The sequence below is a fragment of the Paramisgurnus dabryanus genome, chromosome 8, assembly GCF_030506205.2.
Source record: "Paramisgurnus dabryanus chromosome 8, PD_genome_1.1, whole genome shotgun sequence".
Taxonomy (NCBI): domain Eukaryota; kingdom Metazoa; phylum Chordata; class Actinopteri; order Cypriniformes; family Cobitidae; genus Paramisgurnus; species Paramisgurnus dabryanus.
Window position 1 is genome coordinate 34802383 of NC_133344.1, and position 20353 is coordinate 34822735.

General features: G+C 35.6%; 1 protein-coding gene across 4 annotated transcripts in view; it reads right to left on the reverse strand.

The window, feature by feature from the left end:
- nek3 (NIMA related kinase 3) overlaps nucleotides 1–20010 on the reverse strand; it is a 49707-nt gene extending 29697 nt beyond the window's left edge. For 2 of the 4 annotated variants that reach the window (XM_065281650.2, XM_065281648.2), the window contains exons 1-13: nucleotides 19681–20010; nucleotides 19490–19583; nucleotides 19307–19404; nucleotides 19126–19209; nucleotides 16196–16263; nucleotides 16018–16104; nucleotides 15879–15933; nucleotides 15387–15587; nucleotides 12723–12831; nucleotides 11873–12025; nucleotides 11203–11325; nucleotides 10585–10699; nucleotides 10413–10506 (exon numbers count right to left, since the gene is read on the reverse strand). In XM_065281650.2, coding sequence (XP_065137722.1) covers nucleotides 10440–10506; nucleotides 10585–10699; nucleotides 11203–11325; nucleotides 11873–12025; nucleotides 12723–12831; nucleotides 15387–15587; nucleotides 15879–15933; nucleotides 16018–16104; nucleotides 16196–16263; nucleotides 19126–19209; nucleotides 19307–19404; nucleotides 19490–19583; nucleotides 19681–19797 — 1371 coding nt within the window. In that variant the 5' untranslated portion in view covers nucleotides 19798–20010 and the 3' untranslated portion in view covers nucleotides 10413–10439. Of the gene's footprint in view, nucleotides 1–9725; nucleotides 10507–10584; nucleotides 10700–11202; nucleotides 11326–11872; nucleotides 12026–12722; nucleotides 12832–15386; nucleotides 15588–15878; nucleotides 15934–16017; nucleotides 16105–16195; nucleotides 16264–19125; nucleotides 19210–19306; nucleotides 19405–19489; nucleotides 19584–19680 lie in introns of those variants that run through there. The other 2 variants (XM_065281649.2, XM_065281647.2) reach the window with 2 other exon arrangements.
- Nucleotides 20011–20353: the final 343 nt, after the last annotated feature.

Sequence of the window (20353 nt, forward strand, 5' to 3'; positions counted from 1 at the left end):
TACCTATCAAAATGATTTGCAGCATTAGGGTTTCTGTGTGTTATTAGTTGTGAGCCGATGCTATCTGAAAAGAACGAACCTTGGCATATCACAACTGGCCAATCAGAATCAAGCATTTTAGAGAGCCGTGTAATAATACACAATATTGCAAAGTGATTCAAGTCATTGAATCCATCCATTCACACAAATTTCATATTCATTAAACTACATCCAGATTAAAATGATGTGAAACAGTGAACAAGCCCTTGACTGTGTGTCCTTCACCTTTCAAGCCACGCAACAGCTGCGTGTATAGTAAACACTAGGAAACAGAAATGACTAGGTCTTCAGATCTGAATAAACCGTGAAACCGAAAATGACAAACGGGCTCATGAGTTCCAAAGAATCATTTGGGAGGTAAACTGATCTTTCCTGTTTCCCGTGCCGTAACAGTGTCAAATGACTGGAAGACAGTTGCAGGACTATAACTGCTGCACATGTGCAGCCATAACAGAATGAACACATGTGTTCATGATACACACAAAGTCTGATGATACTACCCAATATAAAAGCATAAGGATAGTATCATGTTAAGTTTAAACTGTAAATACTTATATACGGTACTTTATAGACTCAAGGACACATTTTACTTTCAGTTTTCACGGTTTTTTTTGGTAGCGCTGCCTCTGGCAGAAGAAGAGGAATGGAGAACAAGATTCATTTTCGTTTTCAGATAAATGAAGGTGACTACTGTACCATTAAGCAGTTTAGTGTCACTAAACCAGAATGTTTCCCTTGATCTTAAAGCTATTTTAATATAAAGGTGTATGCCTGAATGTTTGAAATTATTTTTGTAGATAAAAACTAAAATTTGAGAATTAAAATGACTTTGAAGGACAGAAACTATTAGCAAATAAAGCACATATGTGAACTCCCTAAATACTTAAAATGCATCTTAAGTTGAGACCTTAAGAAACGGGATGGTAAAATACCAAGAGTACATGTTGATGATTTCTATGCAAAGGGTGGATTCAAAAAAAGTGGGACAAACCCAAGTGTCAGGTTAAATTTAGCCAGAAAATGTTTTTAGTTGACCCAACAATGAGTTGAAACAACCCAGCGTAAGCTATATTACAACCCAATGGGTTGGGTTCATCCCTTTTAGGGTTAAAAATAACCCAACAATTATAGAGTGCGACTACTTTAAAGACTTAAATATAGTTTTTATTTATTTTGAATTTTCTTTACAACATTATTCACATACAGTGCAAATGACATGATTCAAATAATGAACAGTGAATATAAATTCAGATCTTAGTTTGACTGTTTGAGATGTTTTACTGAGGCTACTCTGGTCTATTTCAGGCCAACAGGAAGGAAAGGCAAAGGACAGATGTTTAATGTCTCTCACTAAAGGTGGACAGACATATCAGAGACAGCTTTGAGAACAATGCTTCAGTGGCTCCACACGTCACCCTGCTCCTCCTGCGACTGTTTCCATTTTTACCCACTGACGACCTTTGGGCACTGAACGAAGGATAAATTACGCTGGCATACATAAGCCAATCACACTGCAGCAATTTCTCTTGGCCCATCCGGTCTGAAATCAGTACGCCGAGACAATAGAGCGAGACGATAACAATGTTACGACTATATAAATAGTTACCCAAGGATCTTTGACTCATGGTGCTACTGTGAGGTCCCAGTCACATTAACCTCACTGATGAAGACGGAAGCATCATTTCAATCCTATTTTGTGAAATAGAACATATTTTAGCGTATATATTTAATAATTTACCTGTTTCTGTGTTTTTTTTATATAAAGCTGCATTAAGACAATCCAACATTATTAAAAAGCACTTGGCCTATATAAATACATTTAAATTGAATATGTTGTTTAACCCTTTAGTGACCATGGGCATCATCCAGTACTCTTATCCTCAATTATTTTTTTAAAGTTTGACCTATACCTTCTTAGGGCCTAACCCAACTGAACTGCGCCCGAGTGCGATTGTCCCCCCCCCTTTACTCCCCAGTAAGAGCACACTCACATGGTACTTTTATCAATACGAGCCAGAGCACATGTTCGTCATTAACATGCGATTGACAGGAAAACAGGACGTAAATCGCTCTCTTAACACAGGAGCCCATCGTGATGTTAAGTCTGTGTGTTTTATTCTGAGTCATTTGGTGCGCAATGACGCACAGCCCTATCACCTGCCTATCATATTGGTTAGTAGATCTATCGATTGTGCAACTCAGACATTCACGTTTCACTATGTGCATCAGAACGTTTTTATGAAGGCTGATAAAGGTGATTGGTCGCGCAATTGACGTGTCGCCCTTAAAACCGCGCTCTGGTGCTATTTGCAATCACAGGGGCTTGAAGCAGGGGCGTAACTTAACATTGTCCAAATCACACAGAACCACACAAGACAAAACGATACAGCAAACGGCAAAATGTCATGAAAACTCGCCACATGGGCGCTGTTTTTATTCTAATCCTACCCCAAACCTCACCCTAAACCCAACCTCTCACAAGATTTAGGCATTGGTTTGAAGTCGGGTACACCACAAAATGCATGTATAAGAACACTGTGAACATTAACTCTTTCCCCGCCATTGACGAGATATCTCGTCAATTAAGAGAAAACGCTTCCCCGCCAATGACGAGATTTTCCGTCTTTCCGCAATACCGCTATTATCCACCAGGTGGCGCCCTTCCGCAACTTTTTAAAACCGGAAGTATTGCCCTATGGCAAGCTGCTGCATGTCCGTGTCTGTTTGAAAGATCGCTCTGAATGGGATCTCTATGAAAAGTCCGTCACAAAAATTGAATTATTTTTGCTTTTTGCTCAAAATATGGTGTTTTTGCAAAAACCTACCCATATTCAAAAGCTGATTGCAAAAGAACCACTAAAGGTAGGATGAAACGTTTTTTTTTTGTTTGAAAGCAGAGGGTCTGTTCTTTCATTTGGTATATTGTATGTTTATTTATTTAAAGAAAAACATTTTCTGGAAGGCATTAAACTTTGGTGAAAATCATGAAAAACGCTGGCGCTGGCTGGCAACTTTTTTTAAAAACGCTGGCGGTGAAAGAGTTAAAAAAAGGAGCACGCCTCACAATACACAATACAATTTTATTCAGTGTTGTCAATTAATTCATCATTTACTAGACTTAGATTTCTTTTCCGACCGTGACCCGAATATCATTAAAAGTAGTTTTGGATGACTCGTAACTGCTGGTGACTTTTTTTGGATCAACCCGCGCATTACTGGTATATGTATATTATTTGTCTGCACGATAAATCACATGCGATTGTCATTGCGCATCTCGAAGTAAATCGCCATCACCTGCTTTCAGATGGAGCGCCATTTACTACACAAAGCCGTAGTTCACTGACAATCGAGGCAATTTCACATTAATTATTGCTGATGTATCGCCTGCGATAATGTATATACAGAGTCATCATTATTCTCTATAAACCATAGAATAGAGCCATCATAAGGAGATTTAGGTCCTTTTGAGTTGCAAATATTATATAAGATAATACTGATGAAGTTCTGAGGAAATATACTGACACTATGCCATAGAGATGTGCTGCTGTAATTGCTGCAAAATGTGTACACACCAAATATTAAAGTTAAACGTGGATAAAAACAGCATGAATCAGGACATGTGTTGTGCCCAAAGCAACCATCATTATTAAATAAAATAATTGCTTTGGAGGAAAAAACAGATCGATATTTTAAGATCTGTCAGGTGTTTTAATAAATTTGGCCACCACTGTACTTTGCATGTGTCTGCAATTTCAGAAGACCTGAAGTACATAAATATAAAACCTAATGGAGTCAGTAAAGTCAAGATCAGTAGGTCACTGTCCATCTGCTGTCTCATCCTCTTCCTGTGAATTCACATTTATACATAGACAGACAGAAAATATGAGGGATGAGATGAAAATGAAGACATAGAGATGTGGCTGGTGAATGTAAAGTTGTTTTTTGCATACTATACTCTTCAGTATAGTTTTCTGATACTGTAATAAAAGTAAGACGGGAATGGGGCTTTATACAGTACTTGTATCCTACTTCCCAAACCTGTATTCTAAAGCTCTAATGAAAAACAGACTAAAATTTACATTATTTTTCATCTAAAATCCTCTCTCTCACATCTCATTTGTGTCAACGCACATTCAAATATGCACCCTCAATATGTGTGAACCGCGGTTGATGCCAAGACACGAGAACCATTGATTTATGTTTTAATTGACAAATTAATAATTTCATGACGTGTCATGAGACACTTTATTTAAAAATATGAAAATGAGAATTGAAAGATCTCATCCTCACAAATCAAAAACATGGCTTCAGATAACCCATGGTGCCCCACAGTGGCTCAAAAGGTAGCACTGTTTCCTCACAGTGTGCCCCAGTTTGAGCCTTTCTGTGTAGAGTTTGTTTGTTCTCCCTGTGTCAGTAAACACTTTACTCCGGGTACTCCAGCTTTCTCCCACAGTCCAAAGACGTGCATGTTAGGTGAATTGTAGATAACAAATTGTCCTTCCCCAACCTGTGTACATACATGTTGCTCATATAATATTGTAGCCCAGTTTGTGTCTCACTGTTAATACGTAGTATTTACACGTAACTTTAAAAAACAAAAAACATATTTTTTGTATGTAAATAGATGCTAAAACGTACAATGTAGACGTATTTACAACATTTAAATGTAGCATTATTATGTTTATACAGCTAAAAAACTTTTAACATTTACGTATCTTTCATTCCATAAAGATTGCTGTATAATTTCCCTTTAACCATTTTAGCAATAATTGACCATCTTAACCCTGCCCCAAACCTTTCCCTAAACCCTTAACATTTATACAAAATGTTTAAATATGTATTCTATTATTTTTATATTATGCAACGTAACGGAGAGACATGTTTAGGAACATTTTAAAAAAACAATAGTAACAATATTGCATTCAAAATATATTTTAACCATTACAGTCCTACGCAGAACAGTTTATTAAAATCATTTAACGTTACTGGTACAAAAAGCATAACAGAGAGACAAGTGTAATCACAACAACTTATTTATTGCGAATATTAAAATCAGCACCAAAAGTAGTTAAAATGACGATGTGCTGCAGCCGCGGTCCTCTTTGGCGTATATGAAGTAAAGTAAAGAAAAGTATTAAAGTTATTAATTCAAGAGTTTGATCAGCGTTGATCCGGCTTCCCTCTGTCACGACGCATTTTTTTTATTTCAAACGTACACCAACGGAAAAGGAAATGACGCAAATATGTCACGTGGCACGCAAAGAGCCAATGAGCTTTTGATATCACTGCCGTAAAGCAGTGTGTCGTAAAGCTTCTTGAGGCGCGATATTTGACTGAAAACATGTCATTAATATAGTAAGAAACGCCAATGCCCGCGATTTTAATATTTATGAATTGGAATAACTTACGTACATATTTGTACGTTTGTAAAGCTGTAAATACGTAAATAATTTACGTATTAGTCCTGTCAAAATGTCGATATTATACGTTTCAGTGTGTTTTAAACGTACGTAAATGTACGTATGGTACAACCACACTGAAACGTAAAAATACAATCGTATTCTCATGAGATCACTTTGGCCGAACACAGTGTTTTATGATGCTTTTAAGCAACTGAAAAAAGCACAAATGTCAGGTCAAAACTGCTCAAGGATGCAAAATCAGCCAAGACCCAAGAGGATTAACCAGCTCTCTACATGAATATAGTCAAAGATGGAATGGTGCCTTTTATCCCAACCCAATCTCAAGGCATTCGTGGTATAGTCACAAAATATCTGATTTATTTATTTGATGGAGTTGGTGGGCACAATTTTCCTTTTTTTTTTCGTGTCCCAGAGCATGACTTTCTTTTTCGTGCCTTTTTTTTAATTGGTTTTGTGTCATTTTTTGATCATTGCCGCTTGGGGTTAGAACGACTTTCTGTAACATTTCAGATATATTAACCCAAACCCCAAATCTAACCCCAACTCAAACCCAACCCAAGCGACAATGGTTTAAAAATAGAAAAAAACCAACATATATAATGACGAAAAACTATTTATAGAAATGTGTGCTCACAAGGAAATGGAGGAAAGTCACAAATAAATAAATCAGATATTTTGTGACTATACCACAAATTGCCGTGAGATAGCGTTGCTTATTCACTTTCAATGTACTTTTATTTATTGTATGGACAGAAAAGCATTTGGCTTAAAACTTTTTTTGTGTGTGTGTGTTTCACAGATAAAACCAAATCATACAGTTTGGAATAATTTATGATGTGCTAATGATAACAAAATGATCAGTTTCCGGTAAGGCACTTCTTTAAAACTAAATCAGCAACCATCTCAATATAAAAGTAACATAAGATCTGAATTCCTATAATCTGCAGTTAACATATAAAGTACATTTTAACACACCCTAGTATTAAAAATGTATATAATAAAAAAACATGTGAAAGTAAAAAGAAGCTACAGGATATCCTTAAAAAATGTGTTGATACAAAGCCTGCGTGCAACTGTTTTTAGTGGTAAACACATTTTGTGCACTGTGTGGTTTCACACCTATCATTGGTTTCTCATGAACATTTCGCATTCAAACTTCACCATTACACTTAATTTGTGAAGAATTGTTAAAAATTTGAGCAATTTACAGATCAGAAGGCAGGGAGAAGTCATTGTTAGCCTGCACTGCGTGTGTGAGCATTGTAAAGCCAAACAATTAATACAATGTGACATTTCTGTGCTGATTTGTTTGTTATTCTTGAAAAAGACATGACTTCATGTCTCCTTCCTGCAAGGGGAACATTCAGTACTTCACTTGCATACTGCGCATGATGTTTAGTAAAGGAAGACCATTTTGAACAAATATCTCAGTAAAAAGATTTTTTTGTGGCATGAAACGAAAGATGAAAAAAGAATCTTAACCCGAGTATCCTTTTCTTATCAAAACATAAATTATTATTTGCATTTTTAGTATTAGTAGACAACATTCTCAAAATAGGTTTTGGGAGACTACCTGGTGTTGCAATCTTTATTTATATACTTAAATAAAGAGCTCAGATGCAGAGTCGCCAAACCACCTCAGTCAAAAATGTTCTCAATCAAAAATACGTTAGCTTCAAATCCGCTTAATCTTGGCCTCAAGTCATTCACAAATACCGGTTTGTTTGTCAGAATCCATTAAGAGTCGCTAATTTACAATAAAACATGTCAGACCTGACAGCCATTTGTAAGGCTGATGAGTTTGTGTTGAGTACAGAGCAGTTGACCTCAGATGTCTCTTCCTTTGTGAAAGAGTTAACTGATCGCATCTAATCCAGATCTAATATCCGCTTTTTTCTGTTTCACTCTAACTCTGAATTAAATGGTATATAACTAAGTCCAAGGCCAGCATCTCACATAATTAATCAGGGTTTTTTCTGTTTTAAACATCTCAAAGTAGAGTAGCCCAAAAGTGACATTAATAGAAAGGCCATAATGAGTTGCTATCATCGAAACAGTTCTTTCTTTGCACATCCTCGTACGTTTATCTTTGTCTCTCATAAGACGTTGAGGTTCAACCGAGGTGAATGAGGGAAATTAAAAATGGCTAAAGGGCCCAGACTGGAACCCTGAGGGACTCCGTGCGGGTTTTAGATAAGGCCTCCATGCTGGCCCAGCGTTTCCTCAATAACTCAAGCAGGGGCATTTATCTGCACAACAAGCACCCCAACAGTCAGTCTAGAGACCACTCGTAAAACAAACAGATCTTGCAAAACTACAAAATGACGCTCGCCTTTGGCAGAGGGATATTGCAGCATTCCTTTTATAAGAGGCAGTAGTTTTGATATTTTTACTAGGTATTGTACAGGTTTAAACATGTTTATGATTTCACCTGCAGGAATTTGAGCTTTTTATCTCATCTAATATCAACACTTGCTCTGTTGGTCTGCCTGACTGAGCAATATAAGAAGTGGGGTATATTCATAGTGCGTTTTGTATTAAAAGTGTTGAATTATTATTAAATCTTTACTTTCATATAATAAGAAAGGTATAATGTACTTCATGATCCTGTATCATATTAAAATGATTTTTTTATTGTGATGATCCTGTGAACTTTTTGAATATTACTTAAATAATAAACATTAAACATAATATAATCAAGTGAGCTGTGTTTACTTTGTCCTCAACATAGTTTAAAATGTGTTTACCTTTCACAATAGGTGTATTTTTTACCCAAAGTATGTGAAATCTTGCAAGCATTTCATCTGCAAAATATTGAGTCCCCCTAGTGGTTATAAATGGAAACACAGCTCCTCTAGAAATCTAAAGCTTAGCACAGCATGTGTGTGCCAGGACTCCTAAGTGCTTTCAGATGTGCTTCAACAGCTGTGCTCTCTCATAATGACTAACAGACTGAAAACAGACAGAGAAAAAGAGCACCGAAAGGCCAAACACCTGTTGGTCTTATTGGAAAAGGAAATGACGATCAAAGATTCCTTTATGGTTATTCGATTGAAAAGTGTTAAACAAATTACTGTAACTACACTAAAAACAAATCGACACAACATTTGCGAACATTCACTTCATTTAGACTTTGCATTCATCTGAAAAAAATGTCTTCTGAAGGACAACAAAGGAAATGGTAACAATTCAATTTACAGTGCCTTTGTTACACATTAAATGTAATTATTATAGTAATAACATGTTGTTATTCTTATTTATTTATTAATAGAAAGGAAGATATTTAGAGCAATGTTTGTAACCCAACCGTTCTGTAGCAGCAACAACGTATTTTTTCGACTATGGAAGTCAATGGTGCTTCTGTTTCCTGCTTCATTACGAATATCTTCCTTTGCATTTATCACAAAGAAATTAATACAGGTTTGTAACAACATGAGGCTAAGTAAATTATGACAGATTTTTTTTTAAACTTTAAACCAAGTGAATGAAAATATATTTGGCTACACTTTATTTTTAAGTGTCACTGTTACGGTGAAATAATACATTTAGAGTACTTAAAATTAACAATATGCATTTACTATGGGTTAGAGTTTGGTTTAGGGTTAGTTGCATATAATTATGCAAAACTTACTGTTATTACTATGATAATTACATGTAACGTTTAACAAAGGCACTGTAAAATTAATTTGCTTCCACTTCCTTTGTTTTACTTCAGTAGACATCTTTTCAGTTCACAATTTTTATTTTTAGGTGATCTCTTTAAAGGAATAGTCTACCCTTTTGCCATATTTAACTATGTTATTACCTCAACTTAGACGAATTAATACATATCTATCTTTTTTCAATGCGTGCGCATCGTGAATGTGTTAGCATTTAGCCTAGCCCCATTCATTCCTATGGTACCAAACAGGGAAGCCACCAAACACTTCCGTGTTTTCCCTATTTAAAGACTGTTACATGAGGAGTTATACCAGTAAGTATGGTGCCACAAAATAAAACTTTTTTTGTACCATAGGAATGAATGGGGCTAGGCTAAATGCTAACACATTCACAACGCACTTTATAGTGCACGCATTGAAAAAAGATAGGTATGTATTAATTTGTCTAGGTTGAGGTAATATCATAGTTTAATATGGCAAATGGGTAGACTATTCCTTTAAGATGCAGACATATTGGCCATATGCAGTAATGTATATAGCTATTGACTTGACTTAGCCCACATCCACTATTCTGAAATAAGCACAGAACTAGTGAAGGTAATCTATTTGTTTTTTTTATTATCTTATTATTATTTTACAGAGCATCAGCTAAATTATAAATGATAATGCATCTAAAAATTCACTTCTGTCTCTGAGCATACGTAATTTTCACCTAGAAAGTTAAAAATCATATTTTAGGCATATTACATAACATAATACGTATTAAAAATTCTGCTACGTTTTGTGTACCAAAGCTGTGGCCTATCGTGGCATATGGCATATCTTAGCCTTATTCAATACACAAGTCTTCTAAGTATTTTTATACTTCAAAATAAGTTTTGTTAGACAGTAGTACCAGCACTATCAAATCAGTTAAATAATTTAAAATTAAATAATAATGTAATAAAATGCTTCAGTTCAAGTTGTCATTGTATTCTGTAATATTACACAATAGTGACTAGAAAATATGATTCATTTCTGTTGTTAAACACACATGTGATCAAATCTTTTGCTAAACAAATGTTTACAGACAAAACCCAACATGTTGGATTGCAAGTAAAGTCCTTCCTTTATGTGTACCTATAAACTACAGCAAACAATTTGGTTTTCAGTACTGAATGTATTTTAAATAGTTGTTTATGCAAATTTTATCCAATATCATGATTAATGTTGAACTATACCGGTCTATTTAAAACGAAAACCTCATCAAATAAAATACTATATTTACATGAAAAGTGCACGTGATTACCTTAAAGTACAAATCCTAAAACATTTGCTAGTGATCGTCCACCATCATCTCGAGTTCATTGATCCAGTCGTACTGACAGTCCTCTTCAAAATCCCTGTAGTCAGAAAAGCGATGTGAGATTCACAAAAGAGCATTATATTTAAATATTGAGCAAAAAAAGGGAGATACTGACGTGTCATCATCATCCGAGCGTGACTCCAGTCTGCTGTTGTCTGTGATGATCTCCTCAGGACCATCAACGTTGTCTCCCTGCTCAGAGTTTAAAGGACCTCCCAGATAATCAGAACCTGTTGACAAAATTAATTTATACATCTTTAACAGCTTTTAATCATGAGCTTTCTGAAAGGTAAGCAGGCTTTAGTCAAAGTGACTTACAATAAATGTATTACTATTATACCACGGGTCTGTTGAATGCTGTATTCTGATTGGCTGAGAAATGTTCTGTGGGTATGCATTAATTTCTGATAACCGCACACCTAACTTTTCAAATGTCTTAAAAATAGGCACCAGAGCAATGTTTGTGGTAACCGTGGTATAAAAGGAATAATTGACTCCGGTCCTTTGAATTATTTGAAAATAATGCCCACTCCGCTTCGCGTCGTGCCGCATTGCACCTTGGGTGTGCATTATTTTCTTATAATTCAATGGCCCGTCGTCAATTATTCCTTACTTACAATACTCCAGGGGTAACCAGAGGTTAAGTGTCTTGTTTCTTTGCCATGAATTATTAACACTACAGCTATTAATGTCATAAACCGGAGTGCTGATGATGTCATGTGTACTCGCTGACCGTGTCTGTGTATAGTGTAGGTCTCAAAGGCGGAGCAAAGCTGAACTTTCTCCAGGACGCTAAGGACTCTTTCTGCTTGATCTTTATCCCACTGTTTCCTCGCTCTCCTCTCCTTTATGTCCTCTATGAGACAGCCAGAGAACACAAGAGCATACATTTACATTCTCAATGTAATGAAATTTGGTAAAGGCATGTTTATAGATGCTACAAAACTGTTTAATGTGCTAAGATTCATATACACAATGCTCTTCCATAGATACCTTTACTTTAAAGAGAGCGTGGTGTACTGTACTATAACATAACATTAACACATTTGTCTAACAGGGTTTACTTCTTTTTGTTTTATTTATTTTTTTAGAATAAAGATCAAAATATATAAACAAATTAAAATTTTTGTTTAATATGTAAGCTTAAATGCAAGGTTAACAAACTTTATCTTGGCAATGCTTTGGACAGTTGAACATTTTTGTTTTTATATTTTTGTCTCATTTGTCCTTATTCTGCCTAGCATTTGTAATTGTAAAATTTTAAAATGCTTAGATGTTTTTAAATTAAACAAAGTACCAGAACGGTGGGGAAACAGCGCCATCTTCTGATTAGAAATTACACAATTTGCACTTAAATTAAATATTACCAAATAATGAAGTAATTTCTGTTGGTGTTAAGGTACCTGAGATGGGATGAGACCCTTCTGTATCTGCCATGCTACCAGAGGAAATAATATCAGCATTTCCTAAGACACCCAGCACTGTATTACAAGATCCCACTGTCCACCTCTTACGAGACGTCGGGTCGATGCTGTTACTCTCGGTGCAGGAAGGTCCTTTAAACAAAGATACAGGAATACACCTACTGTAGTTACATTTAATTAGAGATTTAAGCTACCACTAACATTTAAAGGGGACGTTTCACAAGTTTCTTTTTTAAGAAGTCAAATAAATCTTTGGTGTCCCCAGAGTACGTATGTGAAGTTTTAGCTCAAAATATCTTAAAGATAATTTATTATTATGTTAAAATAACCACTTTGTAGGTGTGAGCAAAAATGCAAATGAGTTAATGAAATGCAAACAATGATCGCAATGGTGGTAGAGTTTGTTGAAATTGAAACTCAATTGTGCTGTCAATTATTTTCTCTCTCTGCACTCATTTAGTGCAATGCTATGGTTGGATAATGTAGATCAAGGGGTGGTATTATTATAAAACATCCCTTTCTGACATCACAAGGGGAACCAAATTTCCTTTACATATTTTTTCACATGATTGCAGAGAATGGTTTACCAAAACTAAGTTACTGGGTTGTTCTTTATCATGTTTTTTAGATTGATAAAAGCACTGGGGACCCAATTATAGCACTTAAACATGGAAATATTCATAAAATGTCTCCTTTTTTGAGTAAAATAACTATTCAACATATAAAATATATTCAGCCTTTTCTATTTGTTTTAATTAATAATACATTTATAAATTATTTTTAATGATAATTGTTTCATTATTTTTCAACAGTAATTATTTTAAGCAACCTTCAGTGGTAGATGAAGTCACTAAACTCTTTTGTCCTAACAGTCTGGCCACTTCTTCTCCCTCCTCTTTCCTCCAACAGCACGCTCGTTCTTTCAGCAACTCTTTACTCTATACAGGAATAGACAATAGTAACAGAAATAATACTCATAATTATATATAATAACAAACATAATGACGTTAACAGTGCCTGCATTTCTATTGCAGTTTTGCGCAAAAATGTTGCGTTATTTTCTAAATGTCGACAAAAAAGACTATTGCAAAATGACACGGTTTCTATTGATACGATGATATTTTTCCTCTCGCGATAAGTCAATCCAAACATTTGACTGATGTTGGTAAAGTTGCTAATATCACATCCACCGCACTAGGCATTATTTTTAACCGAAGGAGACGTAAGAGTATTATCCAAACATTAATGCCAAGGAAAGCCCCTTATACTTCTGAAAGGTGTTTCTTGGAGTTAATAGAAGATTATTTTACATCAAAAGAGATGTAGGAGTGTTATCCAAACATTATTGGCAAGGAAAGCCTCTTATACTTGGGAGCAGACACGTATTGACGTGTTTATGGGAGGTTTTAGTACATACCGTGTCATATTTGAATAATAATTATGTGACTTACTTGCATCAGGTGACCTGGACATGCGAATAAACTGTTTCCATTGCAGTTTTGCGAAATACAACTTTTCCAAATTGCCTGAAAAACCACCTCATGCGAGCGTATAAACTTTTTGCGCTATATTCTAAACTTTTGCAAAATTGACGTGTTTCCATTGGCCGTATTTGACAGTTTGCGCAATTTAAAGGGTAATGGAAATGCAGCTAGTGAGTAACATGCAACAAATAAAGTGGTTTGACTTCATTGGACACTGCGTAGCAACCATAGACTGTAAAAAAGATGGACGACGCGACGGCGCCTCCCACCATTGAAATGAATTGAAGCCAAAAATGTCCGACCACGGTCGCCGCCATGTTACGTAAAAACGTCAGTTTGGAGCCAAGGCATGCGCAGAAGGAATCGTCCGTGGAGCCAGAGGCGGAGCCGCGGTATCAAACTTCCGCCCAAACGCCCGCACGACCAATTCAACCACGCCAATCATAACGTCACGCCCCGTTTCTATTGCATCAAATTACTAGCTAAAATGAAACTTACCACAATAATAAAGACTTGAACATATACCAGCGTGATAAAAACTACTTGAAAGTAGAGGTCTACACGGAAGACCCGAGACCCGAAGACCCGGGATCCGACCCGGGACCCGTACGGGTTCGGGTCTATATTTTAAATGATCAGCCGGGTCCGGGTCGGGTCTCAATCTATTACTTCGGGTCCCGGGTCTGTTTAACATTGTGGGTAATACCCGAGGTCAATCGGACTCGGAGAACACACACTCACATTTAAATAAAATATTTCAAAATCAGCAACAAAAACTTAGATGAACTGTCGCATAAATTTTTTCTATGACGCTAAAATTGCGTTAAAAGGTTTATATTTGGTTGCTCCAACCAGGCAGCTAACGCGCATGCGCTCTTGTAATGTTTCTCTGGGTACCAGTCAGGAGCTTCTGCAGTGAGACGCAACGACTTTACCTTTGACAATTGGCTCTTTTATTTAGAAGGCGGGACCTATTCCGCCGTACCGCGCATTTTGCACTGACTTCTCTTATTTTTATAATAATATTATAAATTGACCGTCTTGCTGCTCTTATATCTAAAGTTTTCGCGACTCAAAGAGCACATAGATGATAGCAAAGAAGCAAAGCTAACGAAAGCAGCCATGGCACTGAACGAGCAATCGTTATTATAATTCAAATGGGCAAACATTATTAAGCAAGTTGACCCGATGTAAAACTGCGTTATTAATCACCATGACTGTAAAGTGGACTTTAAAAGCTGGAATAAGCATTAAAAAATTCAATCGTCAAGAGAGGAATAACATGGATGGAACTTTCTTGGAAATAAGGATTGTGCATCACACAGACAGGTACAAGGAGGGAGAAGACTAACTTCTATGGGTAAGACAAAAAGTTTAATTTTCGCTACTTGTTTATTGACTTATTAATAACATTTAGCTAAGAATATTTGCCGGTCGGGTCATTTTCGGGTCTGTGTCTTCCCGGACGGGTTCGGGTCCAGATTTTAAATAATAGACGGGTCTTCGTCGGATCCGGGTCCAGCTTTTAAATAATATACGGGTCCGGGTCGGGTCCGGGTCCAGCTTTCAAAACAACAGACGGGTCCGGGTCGGTTCAGTGTAGCACATTTGCGGGCCTGATCGGGTTCGGGTAGGAATTTTTGGACCCGTGTAGACCTCTACTTGAAAGGCCCAAAACCATCTTTCGGAAACTTTTATTGGAAGTGTAAATAAATTTTTTATTTAGAGTAGAGTCCCATTCGTTTGAATGGAGAGGGCGGGGTTATGACTTGTACTGCAGCCAGCCACCAGGGGGCGATCAAAGAGCCAGAGGCTTCACTTTTCAAGGCTTATGAGGCACACCCGGTAGCAACAGATATGTGGCATGAAAGTACATCAAGAACGATTTAAGAACAGACTGCTCTTAGGCTTTCAAATCGCTCTCGCTTTACTTTGATGTCATCTGCCTTTCGATCTGCGCAGCTCTGCATGAAGTCAAACACACGTTTTTATAAGTGCTTGTAAGGTACCTCTGGTGTCAAATGTTTATGCAGCAGGCGTGAGATGCGGTGAGAGTTGAGTATGGTGTGTACAGATGGTCTGTCTCTAGGGTTTATCTTGAAAATTTGTTTGATGAGGTAGTGCAGCTCATATGGGAATTGACTGGGTAAAGGTGCGTACGCCCCCCGACACACCTTCAGAATCAAACTCTTCCAACTCTGTGCCTGAAACTTATGAAGAGAGGGATGAAAATAAAAAAGGATATCAAAGGGTTTTGAAGGGAATTGTTCACCCATTAATAAAAATTCTGTCATCATTTACAAACCTGTACCTCCCTGAGTAAATGGTGACAGAGTTTTCATTTTTGGGTGAACTATCCCTTTAAAACCTAGGAATACACAGTTCAGTGCCATTACTGAATAAATTACATTTTACACTGAACATATATGAATGTATACAGGATTAGTTTGTTTCACTGCAACTACATTATATTTATTTATGAGGGTGTGAAGGGGAAATACCGGGTGCTGGAGAGTGCAAAGTTCATACAAGACACAGCCAAGAGACCAGACATCACTGTAACAGATACATATTGTATTTGACATATTGTATGTGAATTTGGTGTTGAAATGAAGGTTATATTATCAGCTATAAGTTTACCTTTTATTATTGTAAGGTTTGTTGTCCCATATCTCTGGTGACACATAGTATGGGGTACCAACATATGTCTGAGCATATGCTTTTGCACTGAGAATTACATATGGAAGTGTTTTTAATGACATGATTGTATTAAATGAAATCTACTGAAAAAAATAAAAATGATGAAATTTCTCCATACCTGTTAAGAGTGCAAGCTGAACCAAAATCTCCAACCTTCACAATTCCTTCATCCGTCAAGAAAATGTTCTTCATAGAGGAAATACAAGTAAAATTAGCATTGATGTTCAGCTTTAATTTCACATTATGTTTTGTGTTGTAATGTGCTCTGATATCAGATATGCTAATATCTGATTAACACATGTTGTTTTGCATAATTTCTAATTAAATTTTAACATAAATTTGATCAATTTGTTAACTTTATAAAACAGAAAAGTAATGGGGAAAACATGTTTAATCACTGTAGTGGTCAAATGAATTCTTACAGGGTAGGAAAAAAAACACTTTCTCCGATTACTCTGAAAATTAAAGAAGTGTGAGGGGCCTCCAACATAAATTTTGCCTAAGGCCTCCAAACATCTAGAACCGGCCCTGTCTAAATAGAAATTGAACAAGTGGATTTGCATTAAAAGGTTTCAAATGTAAGTTCTGTGATCTACCACTAGAGACACTCTACACAAGCAAATATGGTATGTATTTTCTGATTAGCGAATACGTAGATATATAAGCTACGCGTTAGAGTCAGGTGGACTAATGACATTGATGATGGGCTAAGCCCGAAACGTTTGTCTGTATTGTTGCATCTGTGGCCATTGGATTATTTCGGCATAGAATGACATTATTTCGATTACTGTGTGCGGACTTTTCTTTTCTTCAAAAATGAGCAAATAAAATATTTCTTATCAATATTTAATGTTCCTTACCTTACTTTTTTTTAATGGAAGTTTTTCAAATGAAAGAGCAGTTTACTGTGGAGTACCGCAGGGTAGTTGTTTAGGACCACTCCTGTTTTCTATATATACAAATGATTTGCCATTACATTAAAAGAATGGAAATAGCTTTGTATGCTGATGATTCAACTATCTACTTATCTCAAGAAACAATTGAAGATCTTGAAATTGTGTTATTGGATGAACTAAACTTTAAAGTCTATGGTAGAGTGGGTTACAAATAATAAGTTAGTAATTAAATGTTGGCAAGACAAAAAGTATTGTTTTTGGTACCAGACATATGTTGTTGAGTGAACCGAAATTGAATCTAGTAGTTAAAGCTATGTGTGTTGAGCAGGTACTACAGACAAGACTTCTGGGTATTGAAGTTGACAACTATTTAACATGGTCTAAGCATATCAGTTAGTGATGCACCGATGTATCGGCCGCCGATATTTATCGACCGATTTTTGATGAATTTGAAACCATCTGCATATCGGCAATAGCACGAGAAAGGCCGATACCGATTGTTTATTAATTAACTGCATTAAGAAATCCATTATATGTAAAAAATGAGTTAATGACGTTAATAAAATAAATGCTGAATAGCAAAAACCACCTTTGAAGGTTGTCATGCTGTCTTATTATATTTTTTATTATTATATTATATTTGTGCCTCTCTTATTATGTTGGTCAGTTGAATGTTAATTAGATCCAATCCATGTTCAGTAAAAATAATTTGATGCAGAAATAAACTAGCTTATAGACCAACTGTATAGTATTGTATACAAGTGTTTAATATCAGTATCAGCATCAGCCAGAAGTTGTCTGTTTAAATCGGCCCAAAAAAATCCTATCGGTGCATCCCTAATATCAGTATGGTTAAACTTTCGTTTAATATGAGAACGGATGTTATAAAATCACTTGTTCTGTCACAGTTGGACTATGGTTCAGAGGTTTGGTCATGTGCTGCGGTAACACATATAAAAGATTTACAAATGGTCCAAAATAGAGCAGCGCAATGTGTACTTCAGTGTCCATTCAGAACGAATGTGAATTGGATGTATAATACACTTTCTTGGTTAAAGGTAAAAGAAAGATTAAATTTAACAAGAAATATAATTTTATCTAAATTACCAAAAGTACTTTATCGTAGGCTATGTTTCAGTTCTGATGAACATCATTATGCCACAGAAGGGAGGTTTATATTACCTAAAGTAAAAACAAATTATGGAAAGAGGGCCATGTTCTATAGAGCCATGTCTGGTTGCAATATTCTGCCCAGAGACATTGTTAATGCACAGAGTAAACATCAGTTAAAAGTTATTTTAAAAGGGTATTTGTTCATGAATTAAAGTGTCTTGCAAATGGTAAACTTTTATTTCATGATAAACTATGTGCTTACAGTGTTATGATCAAATTGTATTATTGTGATTATTTCATATTTTAGAATTATACTTAAACTAGGTCTGGTGTATATGAGTGTGTGTATGGATTTGTATGTAGGTATTACTAATGCACTAATTGCATTAGTGTTTTTGGTTTGTGTTTTGTTTTTGTTTTTTATAAAATGTAATGTATTGAACATTGTGTAAAAGTCCTGTAGACGGTATGTACTATTGTATTGACTCCAGGAAGAGTAGTTGGTTATGTGCAGCTAATGGAGCTCAAAATAAATAAAATAAAAAATATGAAGAGGTAAATAGCTGTGTAATAAGCAGGATAATGTACAGGCCGCCGGTTGTTATTGCAAAATAAGCCCCTGCCCCACTTCAAGTCACTGTTGGTCCTGATCACACTTTCAGGGCTTATTTCTGCAATAACAAACTGTCTATGCATTTATCCATTTAGTTAATGTCAATACAGTTATTCATGTTAGTTTACATTGCATTCATTAATTTAAACAGTAACAACGCTTGATTTTATAAATGTATTAATAAATGCCGAAATTAACATGATTAAGATTAATAAATGTAAAGTAACAAATAATAAATATAATTTTTATTCATTGCTAATTCATGTTAGCTTATGCAACTAATTACAAAATACTATTATACTATATACTATAATATTATTAAGAAATACAACCTTATTGAAAAGTGTTAACTATATTAATTTTGTTTTTAAGTCTGGCTTATGGCTCACTTTTTGTGCAATTATGCTAACAACTGAATTTCTGTACCTTTGATTTTAAATCCCTGTGAAGGACTCTCTTGTCGTGAATGTATTTAGTAGCGAGACACATCTGTGCAAACCACTTCAGGATCTACACAAGAGAATTTAAATTTAAATAAAAACAGACAGAAATAATTGCAAATGTTCTTAAAAGAAAATACACAAGTTGTACATCGTCTTTGTCATACCATGTTTTCAGAAAACAGCTCATTCTTTTGCTGTTGTATTCTTTGAAGAAGATCTCCACCACTGCAGAACTCCATCACAATATATAAATGACCATCAGCTGAAGACAGACAGTGAGAGTACACGTTACACGTGTTTGTTCAGATCTTAAAATATCATGAAATGTAAGTAACACCCTTACAAACCTTCAAATGAGTCTACGAATGCCACAATATGTGGATGCTTAATTTTGGACAGGAGCACAGCTTCTCTTCTGCTCTTCCTCAAAGCAGATTCAGTCTGCATTATATTCATATTTAACATTATTATAAACTGCGCTGCGTACATGATTCATTTTATGCATGTTATTGACTTTTAACACTTCCGTGTTTATTACCTTTGGAAGACGTATTTCCTTTATTACATATTTCTCCTCATGGTTCACTCGTTGAACCAACAAAGCTCGACCAAAAGATCCCCCGCCAATGACTCTCACCAATGAATATTGATCCATAACAGCAACAAACACACAACATACAGACGCTTTCTTCTATCTTAATAAAGCAGCAGCTATGTTACTCACTGGCACGCTTAATCAACAGATAGCACATCATTTATTTATATACAGCTATCAGTAGTTTTAACTAGTGCACCATTAACTAAGTGTGAATGTTTCTTATAAACAAAGCGACACCAGCATGACTGTATCATTTCCGTGTTGTTGTATGACGTGGCGATGACGTCTCGCTGTATCGTGGCAAACTTGCACAGATTTGTTTATTGACATAATTATATATTACTCTTACAGAACGATGTAATAAAATAATATAAAATTATTGTTATTATACAATAATGTTGAAACTGTAAACAAGAAAAACTGCTTTAATATATATATATATATATATATATATTTGGCAGTTGGTTTTGTAATTATGCTGTTCTCCAAACAGTAAGGTATTTATGGTTTTAAGAAAGATAAAAAAAAAAATGGCGCCAGGTGCAGCGCTCAGAAGGAAGTAGTTCACTAGAGAGGCTTTTAAAGTAAGGTGACCAGATTTTTTAAATGAAAA